This window comes from Culex pipiens, chromosome 2 (genome assembly GCF_016801865.2).
Source record: "Culex pipiens pallens isolate TS chromosome 2, TS_CPP_V2, whole genome shotgun sequence".
NCBI classification, from domain to species: domain Eukaryota; kingdom Metazoa; phylum Arthropoda; class Insecta; order Diptera; family Culicidae; genus Culex; species Culex pipiens.
Genome location: NC_068938.1, coordinates 27,477,413 through 27,500,663, shown reverse-complemented (window position 1 = coordinate 27,500,663; position 23,251 = coordinate 27,477,413). Strand labels below are relative to the sequence as shown.

Below are 23,251 nucleotides of genomic sequence, written 5' to 3'. Positions count from 1 at the left end.
TATTTTTATTAGGTCCATTTAGGTGCTGTAACCAGGTTAGGACCGAGGATCAAAAGTACAAAAAATAATAAAAGAAAAATAAAAAAAAACCGGAACTGAACTAGATTATCATTTTCTCGTGCCATGTGTCAGCAAGTGTGCGATCACGTCAATCTGTTCCTCGGGTGTCTTGCACTGCTTCAAGCGACCTCTGTATTCTCTGTAAATGGACCACAGCTCCGACTCGCTGTACAGCTTCGGTTCGCCTTGATCCGCCTTCGGGGTTGCACCGGCGCCGGCGCCAGTATTATCTGGACTTCTTCCTGCGGGACGAGGATGTTTTTCTTCCGTCCCGACGGACGGCACCGCTCCAGGTAGCGGAGGAAAATCCGCCGCGGTCAACGTGGCTCCTGCCGGAGTCTGTTTGTCCTTCTTCCATGCTGGCGGCTTCGGCTTGGACGCCTGCTGCCTCGATTGGATGAACTGCGCACGTTTGGGACAGCTGCGGTCCAGACCCTCGTGAGATCCAGAGCAGTTGACACACTTCTTGGCAGGCTTCACTGAACACCAAGATCTGGTGCGCCGTGGTGCGGTTTTCGTGTCACTCTAGAAACCAAACCGAGCTGTTTGTTGTCACACCATAGCAACTGTACCGAAAGCACCTTGGTACACCACCGGTGCACCCAAACTGTATACCAAGGATGCAACTCAACATATGGTTGATCCAAGTAAACCGGAGGCGACATTGTTTTGATTGAGGTTTGCCAGCCATCATTTACAACTTCGGGATGGCGTGGCGGTTGTTGTCTCCGTCTTTTTACCACGAGGTTCCTGGTTCAATCCTGGGTACAAATATTTTTGAGGATTTTTTTTTTAATATTTGCTGTCAAAATTACTGATTATATACATTTTTTAAGTAACTTCTTCGAACCTGCGACGCTTTAGTCAAAGAGTTAGAAAATTGAATGGATTTTTGTAGTGGAATAGAGAAAACATTCCATATTATGCAGGCAGGTTTAAGTGAAAATGCCTATTTCAGGGTTATATGCACGAGAAGTTAAAGTTTATATTTCATGACACTACGAAATTCTATTCCTAACGAACTATTCTAAACAAATAAAAAACATTCAAAAAATAAAATAATAACTGTCGAGATTCGAACCAAGAACCTTTAAAATACTAATGCACTGCCTTTGACAACCACACCATTAAGAACTGTTGAGTTCAATTGGCTTGCAAGGCATCAAGAGTTCCAAACTTCTCCCGTGTGGTAGGCGCAGAAACCATGTCAGTTTTGTGTACCCGATCCACACCGCCGTCACACCAAACTTCGGTTTGGTGCACCGATCAAGCTACCGAGTTGTGTCGGGTTTTGGGTCGTGACGAGAAATGGTGCGCATAGAAAAACCGGTATCATAGCAAACCGTTGTCGCACCCGTCAAAAGGAAAGTCTGCTTCTTGGCTTCCGTTTCTTCTGCTTTGCACTTTTCTGTGCTGTGGGGACCCCCACAGCTGCTGCACCTGGGCTTGAGATGGCAGTTACTGGTTCCGTGACCGAACTGCAAGCAGTTCTTGCACTGGGTCACGTGCGGTTCTTTGTTCCGGTAGGCCACCCACCGGACGACGACTGGTCCCACTTTCTTTACCTTGCTACTCAACTCCTTCAGACTGGTATGCCCCTTGGGGAAGAGCACGATGAAAGGCGTCTCATCGATGGCGGGAAGCTGCTGCTTCCGCCTGATGGCGTGTACTGCCAAGACGTCCAGCTGATGTTCCGTCTGGAGCAGCTCCTTGACGTAATCCGGTTCCGCGTTCGGGAGACCTCGCATTACTACCCGGTGCGGTCTCGCACTGCGCTTTCCGTGCGTATAGAACTGCACCTTGTTCTTCTTCAGGTGAGCTTGCACCGTGTCGAAGTCGTCGCTCGAGAAGCACGTAATTTTGGTGCCGTACCGCGTCAGTTTGTGTTCCGGCTGGACATCACATGTCGACATCACCTTCGCAAGGCGGGCGAAACTCGTTTCTTTCACCACCAGCGGCGGCTGCTTCTTCTCCCCGGCCGACTTGCCGGGTGCTGGTACCACGGGGGTGGTTTTTTCTGCTGCTGGGTTCGCATTGTTGTTGTTGTTGCTCTTCTCCGCTAGCGGGCTGAACTTGTTGTTGCTGAGCAGTTTCTCCACTTCCTGGCCATTGCCGTCGTTGATCTCCTCCTTAGCCTTCCTGCGGCGAACCTTGATCACGGGACGAAATTCGCCCCCGTCCTCTCCTCCTCCTTCGGAGTCTTCCACCTCCATGCCCGTCGCCGCCTGCGTTTTGGGTTGGAACCCGTCCGGTTTCTCCCACACACTTTTCCTCAAGGCCGCGTTCCAGTAGTACAGCCTTCCATCCTCAGCCCTATGCTCTGTCCACTCACTCTCCGCCGTTGCGGCCGCCGCCATGGCCGTCGGCAAAAGTTAAAAAAAAAAACACCGTCAAAAACGCGCTCAAAAGACACACGTCTGCTCTGAGCAAGCTGTCAAACTGGAATGTTGGACTTAGTTAAGAGTCAATAAATATCTCAGACCGAATTATTTTTTATATATGATTTTCTTAATTAAAAAAAAAATAAGATAATTTGTTGACTCTATTGTTAATGTGAATCAAAATTGCAATCAAAAAGTATTTTAATGAAACTTTGATAAAGTGCAAAGATTTCAAGTTACAGTCCAGACTCGATTATCCGAAGTTCGATTATCCGAAGGTTTGTATGGGACTTCGGATAATCGAATCATGACCAACGAATTTTTTTTTTTCGTTTTTTGTTATTTTCTTATTTTGAACATGAAATTCGAGTTCTGCAACCCTAATTTAGTCAAATTTGAATATTTGATTGGATTTACATTGAAAAATGCATTTTTTAAGTATGTTATCATCGCCATTTTGGCCGCCACCTTGAATTTAAAAATTCTAAATCATTTTAGGGTAGTTTATGAGTCATAGTTAAGCTTGACCATCAAAAATAAGACAACGAAAAAAAATAATTTCCTGATTCGATTATCCAATGTGAAATTACTCCGAGGCCTTCGGATAATCGATTCTGGACTGTATATCAATTTGTAAAGGTGACATTTTTGAAGAAAAAAAAAACATCGCTTCTTAAATTTTAAAATATTGCCCACGTTTGCCAATTTGCGAAAATAAATATTATAGGAGAGCTGAGAAAATTCCCTACATTTTGCGATTTTGAATTTTGTTTTTACGGCATTTGGTTGCTGAGTTATGATCTTGCAAATATAAAAAAAAAATCAAGAAAAAAAGATTTTCTCAGTGCTGCCCAATTAGCCCTCGTTTTTTATCACCTCGGGAACTAATGGCCCAATGTTCAAAGCTAAAAAATTTAAATTTTGAAAAATTGCTGCTCTTTTCGTTAGAAAATATTTCGAATTTTTTAAATCCGAAAATGTCAAAAAGCCATTTTTTTATTTTTTAGAAAAAGTAGTGTTTTTTTTTAAATCATATTTTGGATATTTTTTACCTTTCTGATATCTTTCTGAAAAAATGGCATTTGACGCCCAAAAATTAAAAAAAAAATGAAATTACTAGCCATGGTTGCAACATTGCATTATACAGCAGTACAGTTATTTAACAATCATCAGGTCGATGCAAATATTTTTCAAAGTTTTTGTCCCTCGGCCAAGGAGGGTATAAAAATAAAATAAAAAATTAATATTAAATTACGACCCAGAATTTTTACATTTCAAAGAATTTAACTTTTGACGAATACAGTTTTTTTTAAGTTTTTTGCTAAAATAAAAAATATTTTTAAATGAACTCAAACATGTTACAAATAATAATATACGCAGGGGAATGCGTTTTAAATTGTTTTCAGCTTATTACACTCAAAATTTCGTTGACATTTTAAAGTGACTTGAAATTTCGTTTTGTTCCATTTTTTTTTCGGGCCAAAAACTTAGAATTTTTTTGCGGCAGCCTTACTATTTAAAAATCAAGGTTGCCAAAAAAAATATGTTTTAACCATTTGTGGGTTAATTCTTAGTAAAAAAATATATTTTCGGATTTTTTTTAAAGTGTTCAGTCCATGCATGCATTCTGAAAATATGACCAATAAATGACTGAGAAAAATCTGTACAATCTCTTTTTAAGGCTTTGAAAATCGGAGCGAAAAAAACTGCAACGAATGAAAATTGAGAAAATTTAAACTTTCTTGATGTTTTTCAATTATTCTTTATTTTTCAAATGCCGAAACTAATGGTCTGGTTTTCAATGTCAAAAACGAAATTTCAATTAATTTGTTCATCTTTCAGTTAAAAAATGTATTTCAAAATCAAGCCGTACTTTTCAAAAGAGCCAAAATTCATGTTTATTGTTTTTGAAGAGATCTGAAAATTTCACGAAGTATTCAATTCTTTACATTGAAATTCGGACCACTAGTTTATTAGATATCTGCATTTCAAAGATTATGGCTCATTTGAAAAAAAAAAACAAATCTCTAGAGTTTCATATAAACATATGCAACACAATAGCACAAACACACCTTTAAAAAAAAAACTTTAGATCTGATTTTTTTCTATTTTTTATATTTGCAAAGTCCGATTTTCAAAGTTTTAAAAGAAAAATTGCAGACAATTTTTCAGTTATTTTTTCACTGCGATGGAGATACATAGACAGTGTCCATTGTACACCTAATTTATTGAAAATTATAAACTATTTTAAATCATAAAAAATTTAAAAAAATCTCTTACTTCTCGCTTCTTCACGGCTTTTGGGAATTTCACTTCTGGACCAGTTCTGGTTAAAAAAAAATAGATAAAAAAGTAATATTTTTTGAGTGTTTTTTTTTTTTTTATTTATTTATGATCTACAACTTAGTAAAGACCCAAAATCGATCAGAAAATTTCTTCCAGAGATTCGAACGGAAATACCCTAGTACAGATTTATCAATGATGCAAATTGTCTACATTGGTCATAGAGTATTTTAATTCTTAACAAAGTCGAATGATCTAATCAGTTTCATAATCTTCAGTTTATTTTCTAATTTCCCTGAACTAATAAAAAAAGTTACCCAGACAAATACTTTAATATCAATGCACCACGTGTTTCTGTATCGAAACAACCGTTTGTTTTCCCTTTCCCGTTGGGGTCAAGTTCAGCCAATAAATCTCCAAATACAGTGGGCAGGGGAGGCACAATGAGAAAGAAATTACCCGAAATATGCTCCCAAAATTAGGTCCCATTTCTCAAGTTCCACTTATTTGTTCTTGGAGCTCTACGCGAAGAAGACTCTTCGCTATTCCCTGGGAGGACGGGGGCATTAAATCTTATCGCGTGAGCCCGATCGCGTAACGTTAATCGGCTCGAGGGAAAACATCAGGACTGCGAGCGCCTGAATGTATGCCAAAGTGGAAGCCTCTTCCTTGGGGAGGCCCGGCCCGGCCCGGCGCGCATATTTTTCATTAAGTGAAACAAGCAGCAGGCAGGGAATTTATCATAATGTGTCTCTCTGTCTGTGGTGCACTGTCAAAAAGTAGGATTTCCTTTCGAGGAAAAAAATATTTTGTGTTTTATTATGTTTTTATTAGATGACAAAAATCAATAAAAAAATGTTTTAATTAAACATGCTTTTTAATTTCTACAAAACAAAACAATAATTTTATTCTAGAGAAGTGGGAATTGCGCGCGAAATAAATCATTCGCTAATTTATTATCCTCGTGGGCGACGCCACAGCCGAGACCTATCATTCGCTGAATAATTACAAGAACTGACAGACAGAAAGAAAGTGTGCCAGACGACGTGGAAAACGACACTCTGAAGAGACTTTGATACAATCAGCGCTACGCTACAAGATTCAAGAAGACAGTAACATTGGCAAAGAAGGATTAGTTCCATTTGTTTGCGACGTTCTTGGAGCGTATTTGATTCAAGACGATGACGATGTTTACTTTCAATTTTCTTTCTCAACGACGAGAACTGATGAAAAAATCCTGCATTAGATTGCTGTGTGCATTGTCAAAGCCAATATTTGAAAACAATTCCAGGGTAACTGATTTCAAAGGGAACTTGCTAGAAAAAAGATTTCATTACTAAATACATCAAATCACTGGCTACAAAGTTGACCTTCGAAGTTGTCTTTTGCAACAAACAATCTAATTAGGATATTCCCTCCCTCTCGCGGAACTTTGTAACATGATGAGCTGCAGAGAGTGAGAAGACATCACACAAAGTGATTTATTACCCCGAAGTTCCACTTTCCCTGCGTCCGATGGCCACTAACATTCCTGCCCTTTCTTTGGCTCGTCTACTCTCTAGTAGAAATGGAGATCATTCCTTCCGAACCGTGAAGCAGTCCAATTTGTCTCCGCTCTGGAGCTTATTTGCACCCACTTCCAGACCCTGCGTAACATATTATTGGGTCAGGGGCGTTATCAGGGATCAATCTAAGAGGTTTTCGAAATATTTCCATTAAACAAGAAAACATATTTTCCCCTTATTTGAAATGTATCAAATTTATTGAACTTATGTTTTTTTTAGTTTATCATTTTATCTTAGATGAAATCTAGAAACAAATCTGGAGTTTTTTTTTTAAAGGTCCAATAAACCAAATTTCCAGTTTTTGCTTTTTGAGTCTTTTTGAAACCGCCTTGAGTCAGGGATATTAAAAAAAACACCCGAAAAGCAAAAACTGAATATTTGGTTTATTGGACCTATTAAAAAAAAGCTCCAGAAATTAGGCTCTAAGCTCAAATTTGGTTAAAAATTGCGAGTGTGGTAAAAATTAAATGTGTCCAAACCGGTTCAGAGGCCGTTGACAATATTTTTTTTCTAATTTGTGTTCAATACTGACTTGAAAAATCAGGGGGCAAAACATTTTTTTTTTTCAAAAAATTTACAAATTTCAATGAAATCAGACGTACAATAGGGTGACAATAAAAAAAAAATCCACATCAGGGATGTGCTCCTTACTAAATTCCTTAGGCAAAAAATAGTAACTGAGCCAATTTTGAGCCAAATCGGTTAAGATTCAAGGGTCGCTATTGATTGATGAAGTTGGTGAAAAAAAATCTTTTCACACACAAACGTCTTCTTTAAATCGCTAATAACTCGTCCGGGTTACCTCGGATCGTTTTGTGGTCTTCGACAAAGTTGTTGATCATAAAATGTTGCAATAGAAAGTCACACTTGACAATGATCCGACACATTTAACGCTACATATTGGTGGATTTTTTTTTTTTTGCTTTTCCCCATACATCATTGCGATTTTTTCCATACAAACATGAACGATTAATAGCTACCCTAAAACCTTACCCGATTGGCTCAAATTTTGCACAGTTAAATATTGTTGTCTAAAAAATCGAGCCAGGAGAGATTTTCCAAAATTTTCATTTTTTCTTGTCACCCTATTGTGCAATCAACTTCAATTCAAAATGCATATTCCTGCGTTGATATTCATTTTTAGCATGTTTTAATAAGGTGAAAAATATTGTAATTTTTTTGGAAATTTTAAAGCACAGTACCACAAAAAGATTTTTATTTTCGCAAAAAAGTATTTTTCGTCAAAATTTAGATATTTTGAAAATTAATGTTTGTAAAACAACTGTATTACTGTATACAGTCCAGACTCGATTATCCGAAGTTCGATTATCCGAAGTTCGATTATTCGAAGGTTTGTATGGGACTTCGGATAATCGAATCAAGAACAAACATTTTTTTTCATATTTTTTTATTTTCTTACTTCAAAAATCAAATTCGAGTTCTGCGACGCCATTTTAATCAAATTTGAATGTTTGATTGCCTGTAAAATTTAAAAATGCATTTTTTTCAATATTTCATCATCGCCATTTTAGCCGCCATCTTGGATTTAAAAATTCTAAATCACTTTAGTTTAAGGGTCATACTAATCAAAAATCATCGATCAAAAATAAGACAACGAAAAAAAAAATCGTGATTCCATTATCCGAAGTTTCGATTATCCGAAGTGAAATTTTGCCAAGGCCTTCGGATAATCGAGTCTGGACTGTAGTGCATTTATTAACACTTCTGTCATTGAAATGTAGAAACGATGGCAAATAATTTCAATATTTCTTTTTTTTTTTATCGGAGTTGTTAACCCTTTAATCCCAACCAACCCCGACTCTAGACGCGCTTTGATGTAAAAATTTGCCACAAAACAATTTATTAATCAATTTTGAATTTTCTTAAAGCATTAGAAATATTGAATTCTTGATATTTATTAAAAATCTTAGGATTGATGATTTTACTTGTTTCGCGTGACTGCCATTTTTTTCTGGTCGACTTCGGCTGTATTCCTAATTAATATTTCCTTTTTTTTTGTATCGAAAAAAGTATTAGTAATTTTTGTTTTCCCCAGATTTTTTGTGACATTTTTTTGTTACTTAAAAGCTTATTGTTTTATTCTGGAGTTTTTTTTTAAACAAAATTTTCATTTTTTGCTTTCGGGTGCTTTTGAATACCCCTGACTTGAGGCGGTTCTAAAAACACCCAAAAAGCAAAAATAGAAAATTTTGTTTATAGGACCTTTTCAAAAAATATTCTAGAATTGTATATCAAAAATTGTGAAAAGCACTCGAAAATCGAAAAAGTGACTGGAAAATTGTAAAAAACAGCAAATGGGCAGGATTATGATTGGAGTTTAAAGAATATGCCTAAAACCGCAAATAAAAAAAATAAACGCAATAAATGCAAAAAAAATCCAGAAATGAATGAAGAAAAATATGAAAAATAAGTAGTTTTTCGTAGTGCCTCAAAATAGCCTCCTGAACAAGTGGAAAAAATCTGAATACAAAACGTCAACGAAAACGTTATCATGGTTCCTCTCAGACATTAGCATGAGAGCATGAGCATGAGCATGAGAGATCACCCATGGTTGCCCCTCCGTTGCTGAACAGAACCGTAATATCCTTTCAGCACTACTGATTATATGCTTCGACGATCTAGTGGTGTTTCCCTTATCAACAGCATGTATGAATGCGCCGAAAAGATAAAACACCATGATTGCTAAAGCTAGATCAATTGCGAATAGGTAACAGTCATTGGCCACCAACGGCGCCCGCCATGTCAGTTTGTAGACCTCGATTTTAAGGGACGGGAATGTTAGTTAGCGCAGGTTGCTACTAGGGCAGCTGATTTACTCTGTGCTTACACCCCACAAGCGCCAGGAACCTGAAAATTTGTTAGTAGGATTTGGTGTTTGGTCATAGAAGATGATGATGCGACCCAAGATCATAGTGTTTGTTGAAAGGTATTATGTTTTATTCTCAAGGCAAGCAATCGGATGCTGCGGATGAGACATTTCCCGTTTATCGGCTGTTAACTTTTAATTGAAATGGTTTAATCTTAGACAGCCGGCTGTGGAAAGATAGAACCAAAATTGTTGGTAATTACATGATAAAGGATTTAACAATCTGACTTTTTGATTGAGATGTTTTTACGAGTTTTACATGATTCATGTTTAATGGGGTACTGATTAACGAAGCGAACGACGAGTTACGATGTTTATCGAGCTGAAATGGTATGATAAGGTTTTGTTGTTATTGCACACCGACGACGAACGCGAAAAAAACCCTACGACCCGACCGAAAGGCATTGCAAATCAGACTGGCTCAATTGTCATCGATGACAACCAGAGCCAGCCGCACCTTTACACACAAACACGCACGCGAAAAAAAAACAAAAAACACACCGACGACGAACGCGAAAAAAACACGACCCGACGGAAAGGCATCGCAATTCAAACTGAGGAAATGAAGAGAAAGAAGATAACATAAAAAAATAAAACCCAATCACCTAAAACCTAATCACATAAAACCAATCACCCCATGTAAACAAAGAGCGACACAAAAGAGACGAAAATTATCACGAAAAAACAGGACTGAACGTCCTAAGAAGCACTGCACTTTTTCACGTTATCATGGTTCCTCTCAGACATTAAAATCTTTTCTTAGACATTTTTTGGATGATGTACAAAATTAAAATTATGGGTATCAAACGATCTTTATGAAATCTAAAAAAAAATCAAAATTTGGGACAATTGGGACATTAAACACTGCGAAATTTGGTGTACAATTTTACCACATCAGGATTTTAGTATACTGAAATTATCACAAAATACTAAGCAAAATATCGCATTTTTATAAAATACTTTAATTTTCATCGATTGCTATTTTGTATCAAGCTATGCAAAATTGTTTAAAGAATCTAACAGTTTTAGTAGATACTTAAGCTTTTAAAAAATAGTATTTCAAAATAAAACGGAATTTTGCTATTTTTTAAAAATAAAACTGCAATGCAGTGAAAGTATTCAAAATTTTGTTGCGGTGTTTGCTATCCAAATTGTGACTTAGTTCATTTTGAGTAATTTCATAAAAATAAGTTATTTTGTAAAGATATTGAAATTAAAAAAGAACATTTCTAAAACACAAAATTTCACGGAGCGTGGGAAATGTTCGAATAACCTTGAAAATAATATGTTAAAACTACAGAAATATTCTTTATGATTTTATTTTCTATTATAATTATATGAACTAAAAAATCCTCTCACAACTCACGACAAAACCAACAACAGAACAGAACACTAAAGTGAATATTAGAGAGAAATGTGTAAAACTGATTTTAAGCTTTAGATTTTTCAGAAAAAAAATAATTTTCAAATTTAAGATTTCCATAGGGACCATTAAGCCAAACCATAAAATTTCGTGAAAATTTCACGGGACTCAATTTGTTTTAAAGGCCTGACGACCAAGTTTGCATCTTCCAACTTATTTTGTGATTCTAACTTCAAAATAAAAATGCTAGTCAAATTGTTTTCAAAAAGAATGAAATTATAATTTAATTTTTCGTATAAGTTTTCGTAAAAAGCTGGTATTGTGTAATAACGTTGTTTTTGTTAAACATGAAATATTAATGTTATTTAAAATGCCAACAAAACTAAAAAAAACTGTTAAAACATCTGACGATATGGAGAAAGAAAAAATAGCGAATTTTCGGATCAGGATATGATTTTTTAAGCAAGATTTGTTATTAAAACAAACGTACCACATTTGAGTTTCATTGAATTACAGATCTGTTGAGATAAAATGGCTTTTTTCAACTTATCATATAACTGAAGTGCTGTTGTTAATTGTCCATTTTTTCTAAATATTTAGTTAAAGGTACACTCAACCCCTAAAACGACTCTGAGCGCAGGATTCATCCCTCATTACAACAGATGAGATAAGCCAGACACGGTCGTAGCAGAGAGCATCGTTTATCTACACACCACCCACAATTTTCTATCTCTTGAAGCTGGAAGCTACTCATCCCATCCCCATCATCTCGCCATAATCCTTGCCCTTTGCTTTGTTCCATTGTACTAATTCTAGTTCTTTTCCACACTTTGTTTTTTTCCCCCTCCAGCACGACCGGGGCCGCAAGCAGGAGATTGACGAGAAAACCCGCGAGGAAATCCTCTCGCTGATTGCCCACCACGTGACGGCGGTCAACTACATCTACCGCAACACCAAGTTTGACGGCCGGATAGAGCACCGGAACATCCGGTTCGAGGTGAGTGGGATTAACTTGTGTGCGGTAGCGCTTTTAGGATTACTGACTTGACTCTTGTTTTTTTTCTTCTAGGTTCAACGGATCAAAATTGACGACGATACGGCGTGTAACGAAAACTACAACGGCGAATCGAACGCGTACTGTATGGAGAACATTGACGTGTCCAACTTCCTGAACCTGCACTCGCTGGGCAATCACGAGATCTTCTGTCTGGCCTACGTGTTCACTTATCGGTTAGTGTGACTTTGAAGAAGCTTGAAGATTTTCAACATTTTTTATAATTTGAATCAACCTCTTGCAGAGACTTCACCGGCGGTACCCTCGGGTTGGCCTGGGTGGCCTCGGCGTCCGGCGCTTCCGGTGGAATCTGTGAGAAGTACAAGACGTACACGGAAACGGTCGCCGGGCTGTACCAGAGCACGAAGCGATCGCTCAACACGGGCATCATCACGTTTGTGAACTACAACAGCCGCGTTCCGCCGAAGGTTTCGCAGCTGACGTTGGCCCACGAGATTGGGCACAACTTTGGGTCGCCGGTAAGTCGAAGATTTGGGATATCTTTATAGCGTTTCGATTGATTTTTGTAACTTCACAGCACGACTACCCGGCCGAGTGCCGGCCCGGAGGCATCAACGGGAACTACATCATGTTCGCGAGTGCCACCAGCGGTGACCGACCGAACAACAGCAAGTTCTCGAGCTGTTCGGTGCGCAACATCTCGAACGTGCTGGACGCCATCGAGGACAACAAGAAGCGCAACTGCTTCCTGGCGTCGGAGGGCGCCTTCTGCGGCAATAAGATCGTGGAAATTGGCGAAGAGTGCGACTGCGGGTTCAACGACGAGGAGTGTTCCGACCGGTGCTGCTACCCGCGCGTCATCGGCGAAGTGGACCTGGGACTGAACTCCACGGCGAAGGGTTGCACGCGAAAGGCCCGCACGCAGTGTAGTCCCTCGCAGGGACCGTGCTGCGACAGCAACACGTGCAAGTTCGTGTCCAGCTACGCGAACATCACGTGCAAGGAGGAAACGGAGTGCTCGTGGAGTTCGACCTGTAACGGGACGACGGCCGAGTGCCCGGAGCCGAAGCCCCGCGACGACAAGACCAAGTGCAATAACGGTAAGATAATACAAAATCCTAAACCTAGTTCAAACACTCATCACCTACAATTCCGCCCCCCTCCCTGCAGGAACCCAACTGTGCATCAAGGGTGACTGTTCCGGCTCGATCTGTCTGCTGTGGAACATGAGCGAGTGCTTCCTGACGTCCAACATCATCCCGAACATTGACAAGCGCAAGCTGTGCGAGCTGGCCTGCCAGAACGGGAACGATACGAGCACGTGCCGCAGCACCAGTGAGTTTGCCCACCTGTACGGACTGCCGGACGGGGGGATCAGCCTGCGGCCCGGCTCGCCCTGTGATAACTTCCAAGTGAGTAACGATGCGTTGACGTGGGACTACGTTTTGTTTATAGATACTGGGAGATATCAAACTGTAAAAATATCATTCACCCTCAAACGTACACAGCACTTGAAATCAATTTTTCTGATCAAACTCAAATTCGGTGAGGTGACACCATCAAAACAAGCAAAAATCCAATCTTTCATCCTAATCGGACCACAGTTACTTTTTTGGCAATTCTAAAAAGTTTCCCATTTTTCGTGAAAATTGAGAAAAATTTAGGTTTTTCAAACTGCAATATTCCTGAAAAAAAATCGGAGAAAAAAAGGAAGAAGGACGAATTTTTTTTTTACTTTTATCAACGTTTTACAAAAATCATGATTTTTTTCTAAAATTTGGCAATACTGTCAAATTAATTTAGACCAACTTGTACTCTAACAATTTTTTCCTCTAAAAAACTTTCAAAAATAAGAATTTTCAAAACTTGTCATTTTGCGCAATTATTATATTTTTTTTAAAATTCTCGAGATAAAGATTTTTAAATATTATAATAAAAAAAATCATAAATCGTAGAAGGTTGATCCAGGACGTTGATTTTTTTTTCGACTTTTGTCAACGTTTTACAAAAATCATGTTCTTTTTGAAAATTAGGCAACACCGCTAAATTAATTTAGACCAACTTGTGCTCTAGATTTTTTTTTTTTGCATTTTTGTCATCCGAAAAATACTCAAAAAAAATTTCTAAAGAGTCATTTTATTTTTTGAGTTCTTGAGGTGAACATTTTTGAATATTTTAATAGCCTTGTTGTAGCCAAAATAGTATGGAGACTTGTACGGACGAACTATAATGCAAAACTGGTCATAGAAAAAATACACACAAAGTTTCATCCAAATCATAAAATGCAAAATAATCGTTAAAGGAAGGCTCAGAAAATTGCTCAGATTTTTGTTAAACGGAATAGCAATATTTTTTGTCACACCGGTCATGCCTATAACATAACCTTCATGCAGGGTTGTTAAAATATCAAAATATCAGCTCTCAGCAACTACAATTATCCCGCCTGAATAATCATGCCTCAAATACAACTGCTCTTCTCTCCTCATTGAAACTCTCAGCGCCGAACATAGCCGAACACGTTTTCGTGTTTACCCACTCGCAATCGACATTTTCCTTTTCTCTCTCATTCCTGCTTCCACGATCATCCTACCGCAACAGCGATTAACCGCAAAAGCCGCCACAAAACCAATTTTGCAAACGCAGTTTAACGGGACGTCATGCGTGGTCGGCTCCTAATCGCCATCTCGCGTTCTCTCATTGCAGTTTTCGGAGAGATTGAGAGACTCAGCGGTGAGAGCGCATAGTCGAGGAAAAGGGAAGGAGTGATAGAGAGAGAATGACATCGCTGGGAATCACGAGACACAAGAAGAGATCTCACAAGCTATAGTGACGGCCGCTATACTTTCGGATGTTTTCGGTGCAGAGATAATCATTTGATAGCTTTTCTATCACTCTTTTGCAACACTGCCTTCATGTATCACAAAAATGCGTTTTTGGCAGCTACAAAAATGTTGAATATTTAATTCGAAAATCTCTATCTTTTGAAGGAATTTTCTGATCGGTTTGGTATCTTCGGCAAAGTCGTGGATATTGATAAGGACTGTTCAGGAAAAATAGGTACATGGAAAACATGCCGATTTTTAATCTTACTTTTTTTCACAAAAAAAATCAATTTCCCAAAATTCGTATTTTTTTATTTTTGAAACTTTTTGATATATTTTAGGGGACAAAAACCGAAACTTTTGAGTCAAACATTTTGTCGCTGAGTCATGATTTTTTGAAAATATGGATATTTTAGTCTTTTTTTACTTCAGTAAAATCAATTTTGCAATCGAAAAGTACTTTACAGATTTTTTGATAAAAAAAAAATGCACACTTTTCATGATATAGCCACTCAAAGTTTAATGTTAACTTAAAATCACGTTTTTTTAAAGTGCCCATGATTTGCCCATGATTGCCCATTCCGGAAAATATTTTTTCTTCGAATAGTTCAGAAAATTTCCACTAAAATTGCCTAAGAGACATTGAAGATTGGACCTCTGGCTACTGAAATACAACGAATAAAACAAATAGAAACGAGAAAATTTAAGTTTCTCAAGTCTTATCAAAACATTCCCACTTTTCTAATGCCAATAACTTTGCAACTTATTGTTCAATTTTCAAAGTAAAAAAATGAAATATTTGTAAAATTTTATGATCTTCTCTAGTTTTTTTTTTATTTTTGAATCAATACTAACATTTCAAAAGGGCCAAACATTCAATACTACGCCCATGTAAATTGTTAGTCCTGAGTTCAAAAAATTCAAAATAGTTTTTTTCAAAAAGATCATAAAATTTAACAAATGTTTCATTTTTAACATTAAAAATTGGATCATTAGTTGCTGAGATATTTGCATTATAAATTGTGAGAATGTTGATTGAGATTCAAAACTTAAATTTTCTTATTTCTTATTCTTCTATCTACTTTATCTCAGCAACCAGTGGTCCAATCCTTAATATTTCTTAGACAATTTTATAGGAAATTTTCTGAACTTTTGGAAAAAGAATTTAGATCAGATAGATGAGATTAGATATCTTATCGCCGATAATGGACGATAACTCATTATTTAAATCTTTCTAAAATCGATTAATTCAATCTTATCATCTAAATTTTCAAAGCCTAGAATATATTTTTTGAAAATGTAGTAAGTTTATAAAGTATATAAAAATGTACTCAAAATTGTTCACAAAATACCGTATTTTTTTGAAAGTACTCAAATTTTCATAATTTGCAACAGTGGTATCAAACTAAACGAAAATTTGTATGTTTTTTTTTTCACTGTATAAATTACTTTGTAAACTACTAAAATTATCACAAATTACCGTATTTTTTCGAAAATACTAAAATTTTCAAAATATGCAATATAAGTATCAAACGAAGCGAAATTTTTATGCTTTTTCCACCTTATTAGATTTTTTTGGGAAAATAATAAAATTTTCACAAAATACCGTATTTTTTCGAAAATACTCAAATTCTTAAAATTTGCAATATGGGTATCAAACGAAGTGAAATTTCGTATGCTTTTTCAATTTATTAGAGTTGTTTTTTTGGAAAATACTAAAATTTTCACAAATACATACATTCAAATTGTGCATGCTTCATTTACCAAATTTTGCGTCGTTTGATACCCATATCGCAAGTTTAAAAAAATCGAAAAAATACGGTATTTTGCGCAATTTTTTGTGTTTTTCAAAAAACTCTTATAAAGTGAATCAAACATACGCAATTTTGCTTCGTTTGATACCCATATTGCAAATTTTGAAAATTTTAGTATTTTCGAAAAATACGGTAATTTGTGAAAATTTTAGTATTTTCCAAAAAAAACTCTAATAAAGTGAAAAAGCATACCAAATTTCGCTTCGTTTGATACCCATATTGCAAATTATGAAAATTTTAGTACTTTCGAAAAAATACGGTATTTTCTGAACAATTTTGACTCCATAATTCACTTTGAAACTTACTAGAATTTAAAAAAATATATTCTTTGTGAAAGCCTTGAAAATTTATTGATTGGTATGGTTGAATTAAGTCGATTTTAGAAAGATTTTAAAAATGAGTTATCGTCCATTATCGGCGATAAGATTATCGCCGATAGAATTATCGAAATAACGATAACGATAGAATTATCGTTATCGTTATCGAGCCTCGATAATTTTATCGTTAACAACCTTGAATATTACAATGACCTTTGTTTACTGTGTTCATTATACATCACAACCGTCAATGTTGCCAGACCTACTATATAAAGTTTACCGCAGACATGATTCGTTGAATTGGATTGAGTTTCAACGTAAATGTTTAAACAATATGTACTTAACAGCTTTTGATTGATTTTTTACTAACTTTTATTTCTTAATCTTTCCTCTCCCCAAGGGCTACTGTGATGTATTTTTAAAGTGCCGCGCCGTCGACGCCGAGGGCCCGCTGGTGCGGCTCAAGAACATGCTGTTCAACCGGCAGGTGCTGCAAACCGTCGCCCAGTGGGTCACGGAGAACTGGTACATGGTCTGTCTGATGGGCATCCTGTTCGTCATCTTCATGGGCATGTTCATCAAGTGCTGCGCCGTCCACACGCCCAGCTCGAACCCGAAGAAGGCACCGGCGCGGCGCATCCAGGACACCCTGCGGCGGCCGATGAACACGCTGCGGCGGATGGTGAGTCGAACCGTGAGTTGACTTGAGCTCTGACGCTGACTATGAATTTCTCTTTGCAGCGCCACCATCACAGCAGTAGTGGCCACGGGCCGCGAAGTGTTCCGGTGCCGCACGGTGAACGGTCCCGCAGTGGGGGTGGCGGCGGCGGAGGTGGCGGAGGAGGGGGAGGTGGAGGAGGTAGAAGTCGAAGACTGGACGATGTCCACGGGGATCGCCGAAGTGGGCATCCGTCGTCGTCGTCGGGCCATCGGGACGGCAGCGCCCGTCCCTCGGCCAACAGTTCCAGAGTGCCAGCGCATGGGTATGGTGAAGGCAGAGGCCAACAATACTATCCACCGAAAGGTGTGTTCTACTCAAAGAGTTTGTTTTTGTTATTTTGAAGTTGTTTCCTATACTACGTATTTCATACTTTGCTCTCCTTTTCCTTGTTCTCTTTCTCTCAACGTTCATCTATTGCTTCTTCACTCCTTTTGAAGAGTCGTTCTCTAGATGTTTCTCTTCCCTTCCTCAAATTTTCCCGAAAAATCTTTCCCTTTTAGTATCCCTCTTTCGCTTGTTGATCGTAAATCCAATCCCTTAATAATTTCGTTTTTATTTTTTAGCCGTTCACAAAAAACGCCACTCCAGCAAGCATAGATCATCCAAATCGTAGGCACAATCATAAGCCGATTAGGTTCAATTTTACCCCAAATCCCACACAAAAAAACACACAAACTCACAAAAAACGCAAACATACACAAACGCGGCGTGCTAGTTTTTAGACCGTGCTTTATACAGAGAGAATTATGTTAAGAAGACAAGACTCGACGATTTCGTTTGTGGCTGTTTTGTGGTAAGAGAACAAAAGAGAAGACACACTCACACACAAACACACTCAAACACCGAAATACTGAGTTGAACCGGAAACAAAAGTAGTAAGCATTTCTTTTGGTTATTTTTAATTTTCAAAAACGAAAAACACCGCTAACCCCACCCTGTGTACCATAGTCGCGCGCAATTGGCCTGTACTAACATGATTAGATTTTAGTTTCTCATTATTTAGCACACTCTGTAGATTAATAACACTTGGCACCTTCTCTCCGTCCGTCTTATTTTTTTCTTTTTCGTTTTCCAAGGAAGTAGAAGAATCATCCTCCCTGCTCTCACTCTCTGCCAGATTTTGGAAACCATCTTCAAAATTTCGTCAAACGAACAAAATAAAAATCTCTCGTTTGTTTGCTCCATCTAAAAAGTTCTCATCAATCGAAATCTCTTCCATAGATAGAACATATCTTTCAGTGTTTTATGATTACTACTTTGTTACAATTTTACGTTTTGTTTAATTATTCTCATAACTCGTTTTTGTAACTAATTTCAATCAGTTTTCGTACACTAATTCGTGTTTCACTTATTATTTTAGTTTTGATCGTAAATATAAACCATGCGTCAATATTTAATATTTATTCAACTAAGCATACGGGATGTTTAGACGCAGGCTAAACATATTTGTTGAGTGGAAGCTAACCGTTGTTTTAAGTTTAAATTAACGACACATCTGCATTACACGTTTTATAATAAAAGTTCTATTTCCGAAACACGTTAAAGGCTTTTCAAACGAAACATGAACTCTTTGATGCTGTAGTGTTTTTTTAGCTGCTGAGATATTTTACCTTTAGGGCAAATTTCAAGATTATTTTGAAACTAAAATTTAATTGAAGATTTTTTTAAACAGCACTTTTTTCATTAAAAAAGAAAACACAAATATATTAGGATTTGGTATCGCCAGTTGCAAAATGAGGCCTAATTGGATGACACAGAGATAAACTTATTTTATTATTTTTACTAATTGTTTTACAATAAATTGATTTTTTTCTACTATTTTAAGATGCTTATAACTTGAAAATAATGAAGTGAAAATAAAAAGTGTAAAGACATTTTCTAAAAAAATAATTTTTCGTTCCAAAAATCATATTTTTCTCCAAAAATTATATCTTTGGCAATGCTTGAAAAAGGATCTCCCACTGAATGAGACTGCTCGATATTTGATAGAACTTTCTGTCAGCGATCATTTCCACAAGAAATTTGATCGCTGACACTCGGCGCCTATCATTATCGTCATTGCTTGGCGACGTTCGGTGAACGTAAACACAAAGACGAACCGAACGAAAAATGAGCACCACTGAAGCAGCCGCCCGAACGAGACAACGTGCTCTTGTTTTTCTCTCGTTTTTCGTTTCTCTCTTCCTTGTGTTTGCTTCGTGGTAACAGAAGTCACTTGAATGCGATCACGGGAGAGATGATCGGAATCTTGGTTGAATGTCAATCGACCGTTCTCTGAGCGAATGTTCTTATAGAGGGAAGTCAATGACTGTGTGAGTGACTTTGCGTAGCACTCATTCGTTTTTATGTGAAACGAACGAAAGTAGAATGTCCAAATTAGGTTGATGTGGTGAAGACGATTTAAGTGTGCTATCACATATCCCAAACAAAGTCAAAATTTCGTAAGCACCGATCTTCGGTACCAGATTTTGCACCACCCTAAACTCTAGAGCAAAAGATACCCTTTTCTGTCTCCTAAAAAATATTAATAAAATCAAAAATCCATTTTGTATAACCAGCCCGCAAAATTGTATGGAGCCTTGCATGCAATGCAAGGCATTGAATTATATTCAAATTCAAACATATCATATTAAAAATCTCGAAAAATTTGCTTAAATCTGCCTAACTTTTTTACAATATGTTTATTCAATATCTTCGGTAATTGAGGCCTTCTCAAAAGCATGCTAAGATCTGAAAATTTTGAAAATACTTTTATCGGGAAGTTCAGCTAATTTTTGTAAAGTTCTATTATTTGGCATGGAAAATCGCTGAGCTATCGGCATTTGAATAATTGACGTCATTTGACGATATTTGAGTAGGTCTCAGAAAACCTAACTTTTCTTTTAGAGGCTGTTTCTCAAAAAAAATGTTTTCGATATTCAATATCTTTGAATCAAATTTTGAAGACAAATTTTGCATCCTTTAGAAAATTATTTTCAGAGATGGTCAAAATTTTTACGACAGGTAAAAAATTGCGCCCTGTAAAAAAAATGACTGCAACTTGAAAAGGTCTTTTTTTACATTTTTATTGTTTTGCAAAACAAAGGGGTAATTCTCTACCAACTCACACGAAATCGGGAAAAGTTGCCCCGACCCCTCTTCGATTTGCGTGAAACTTTGTCTTAAGGGGTAACTTTTGTCCCTGATCACGAATCCGAGGTCCGTTTTTTGATATCTCGTGACGGAGGGGCGATACGACCCCTTCCATTTTTGAAAATGCGAAAAAAGAGGTGTTTTTCAATAATTTGCAGCCTGAAATGGTGATGAGATAGAAATTTGGTGTCAAAGGGACTTTTATGTAAAATTAGACGCCCGATTTGATGGCGTACTCAGATTTCCGAAAAAACGTATTTTTCATCGAAAAAAACACTAAAAAAGTTTTAAAAATTCTCCCATTTTCCGTTACTCGACTGTAAAAAATTTTGGAACATGTCATTTTATGGAAAATTTAATGTACTTTTCGAATCTACATTTACCAAGATGGGTCATTTTTTCATTTAGAACAAAATTTTTCATTTTAAAATTTCGTGTTTTTTCTTACTTTGCAGGGTTATTTTTAAGAGTGTAACAATGTTCTACAAAGTTGTAGAGCAGACAATTACAAAAATTTTGATATATAGACATAAGGGGTTTGCTTATAAACATCACGAGTTATCGCGATTTTACGAAAAAAAAGGTTTGAAAAAGTTACTTTTTGCGTTTCTCTTTGTTTCGTCGTCCGTGTCTGTCGCGGGTGACCATGAACGGCCATGATCGATGACGACCAACTTTTTCAAAACTTTTTTTCGTAAAATCGCGATAACTCGTGATGTTTATAAGCAAACCCCTTAAGTCTGTATATCAAAATTTTTGGTAATTGTCTGCTCTACAACTTTGTAGAAAATTGTTACACTCTAAAAAATAACCCTGCAAAGTTAGAAAAAACACGAAATTTTAAAATGAAAAATTTTGTTATAAATGAAAAAATGACCCTTCTGGGTCAATGTAGATTCGAAAAGTACATTAAATTTCCCATAAAATGACATGTTCCAAACATTTTTACAGTCGAGTAACGGAAAATGGGAGAATTTTTAAAACTTTTTCAGTGTATTTTTCAATGAAAAATACGTTTTTTCGGAATTCTTAGTACGCCATCAAATCGGGCGTCTAATTTTACATAAAAGACCCTTTTACACCAAATTTCTATCTCATCACCGTTTCAGGCTGCAAATTATTGAAAAACACCTTTTTTTTCGCATGTTCAAAAATGGAAGGGGTCGTACCGCCCCTCCGTCACGAGATATCAAAAAACGGACCTCGGATTCGTGATCAGGGACAAAAGTAACCCCTTAGGACAAAGTTTCACGCAAATCGAAGAGGGGTCGGGGCAACTGCTGTGTATCAAAGTATCAAATTTGTCTGAATACTTTAATGTACAAATTCATGATGAAATCAAGAGCTTTTTTTTAAAAGTTCCTTTGAACATATGAAACACAATTTATAAAAAAAAACTCTAGAAATATTGTTTATTTACCAACAAATTCATTAACAACCACAAATTGGAGATTTAATTTTTAAGAAAAATACAAAAATAGTACTTTGTGCGAACACATATAAAAAACGATACTTAATCCACCTTTAGGTGGTTGGTGCCTTCCTCACATTCATAAAGTCAATACATTCAGTAAAAATATCAACATTCCCTTAACATGTTTAACAAATCAGCTTTATTACTAATTTCTTTTGATAGGGTTCGCAGACCTTCAATTTTTCTGGCTCATCGGCAAGGTCTGATAAAAAAAAAACCTATCCAACGATAGTTCGCATTTCATTTGAAAGGTCTTTTGATTATCTAACTAACGTTGGGTCGCATGATGGACCCGGACATCATTTTTACTGAAATATCTGAGATCCGGCCACCAAAAAGTGTATAAATAACAGTTAATTGCTAATAACTTTTGATAGGGTTGTCAGATCCTTGATGTTTTAGGCTCATTTGAAAGGTCTTTTGATTATCTAACTAACGTTGGGTCGCATGATGGACCCGGACATCATTTTTACTGAAATATCTGAGATCCGGCCACCAAAAAGTGTATAAATAACAGTTAAGTGCTAATAACTTTTGATAGGGTTGTCAGATCCTTGATGTTTTAGGCTCATTTGAAAGGTCTTTTGATTATCTAACTAACGTTGGGTCGCATGATGGACCCGGACATCATTTTTACTGAAATATCTGAGATCCGGCCACCAAAAAGTGTATAAATAACAGTTAAGTGCTAATAACTTTTGATAGGGTTGTCAGATCCTTGATGTTTTAGGCTCATTTGAAAGGTCTTTTGATTATCAAACTAACGACAGGTCGCATGATGGACCCGGACATCATTTTTACTGAAATATCTGAGATCCGGCCACCAAAAAGTGTATAAATAACAGTTAAGTGCTAATAACTTTTGATAGGGTTGTCAGATCCTTGATGTTTTAGGCTCATTTGAAAGGTCTTTTGATTATCTAACTAACGACAGGTCGCATGATGGACCCGGACATCATTTTTACTGAAATATCTGAGATCCGGCCTCCAAAAAGTTTATAAATAACACTTAAGTGCTAATAACTTTTGATAGGGTTTTCAGATCCTTGATGTTTTAGGCTCATTTGAAAGGTCTTTCGATTATCTAACTAACGATGGGTCGCATGATGGACCCGGACATCATTTTCGTTGAAATATCTGAGATCCGGCCTCCAAAAAGTGTATAAATAACACTTAAGTGCTAATAACTTTTGATAGGGTTGTCAGATCTTCAATGTTTTGGGCTCATTGGAATGGTCTTTTAAATACCTTTCTGAAAATGTATAACATGATAGGGTTTCTTGCAAAAACCACCCTTTTTACAATCTTCCGGACATACGCCAAAATCGTTTTTTTAGCATAACTTTTGAAGTACTTTACTAAACTTCATAATTTTCAATAGGGACTTATGGGACCCCAAGACAAATCGAATAAGACC

At 36.9% G+C, this 23,251-nt stretch overlaps 1 protein-coding gene across 5 annotated transcripts in view; it reads left to right on the top strand.

Moving 5' to 3' along the window:
• The window catches only part of LOC120421296 (disintegrin and metalloproteinase domain-containing protein 10), a 185,940-nt gene that overhangs the window by 160,329 nt on the left and 2,360 nt on the right, over window positions 1-23,251 (top strand). For 3 of the 5 annotated variants that reach the window (XM_052708030.1, XM_052708028.1, XM_052708029.1), the window contains 7 exons: window positions 11,390-11,536; window positions 11,609-11,769; window positions 11,838-12,072; window positions 12,132-12,654; window positions 12,725-12,966; window positions 16,908-17,189; window positions 17,249-17,531. In XM_052708030.1, the coding sequence (XP_052563990.1) occupies window positions 11,390-11,536; window positions 11,609-11,769; window positions 11,838-12,072; window positions 12,132-12,654; window positions 12,725-12,966; window positions 16,908-17,189; window positions 17,249-17,531 (1,873 nt within the window). Of the gene's footprint in view, window positions 1-11,389; window positions 11,537-11,608; window positions 11,770-11,837; window positions 12,073-12,131; window positions 12,655-12,724; window positions 12,967-16,907; window positions 17,190-17,248; window positions 17,532-17,791; window positions 18,104-23,251 lie in introns of all 5 variants that reach the window. The other 2 variants (XR_008212087.1, XM_052708031.1) reach the window with 2 other exon arrangements.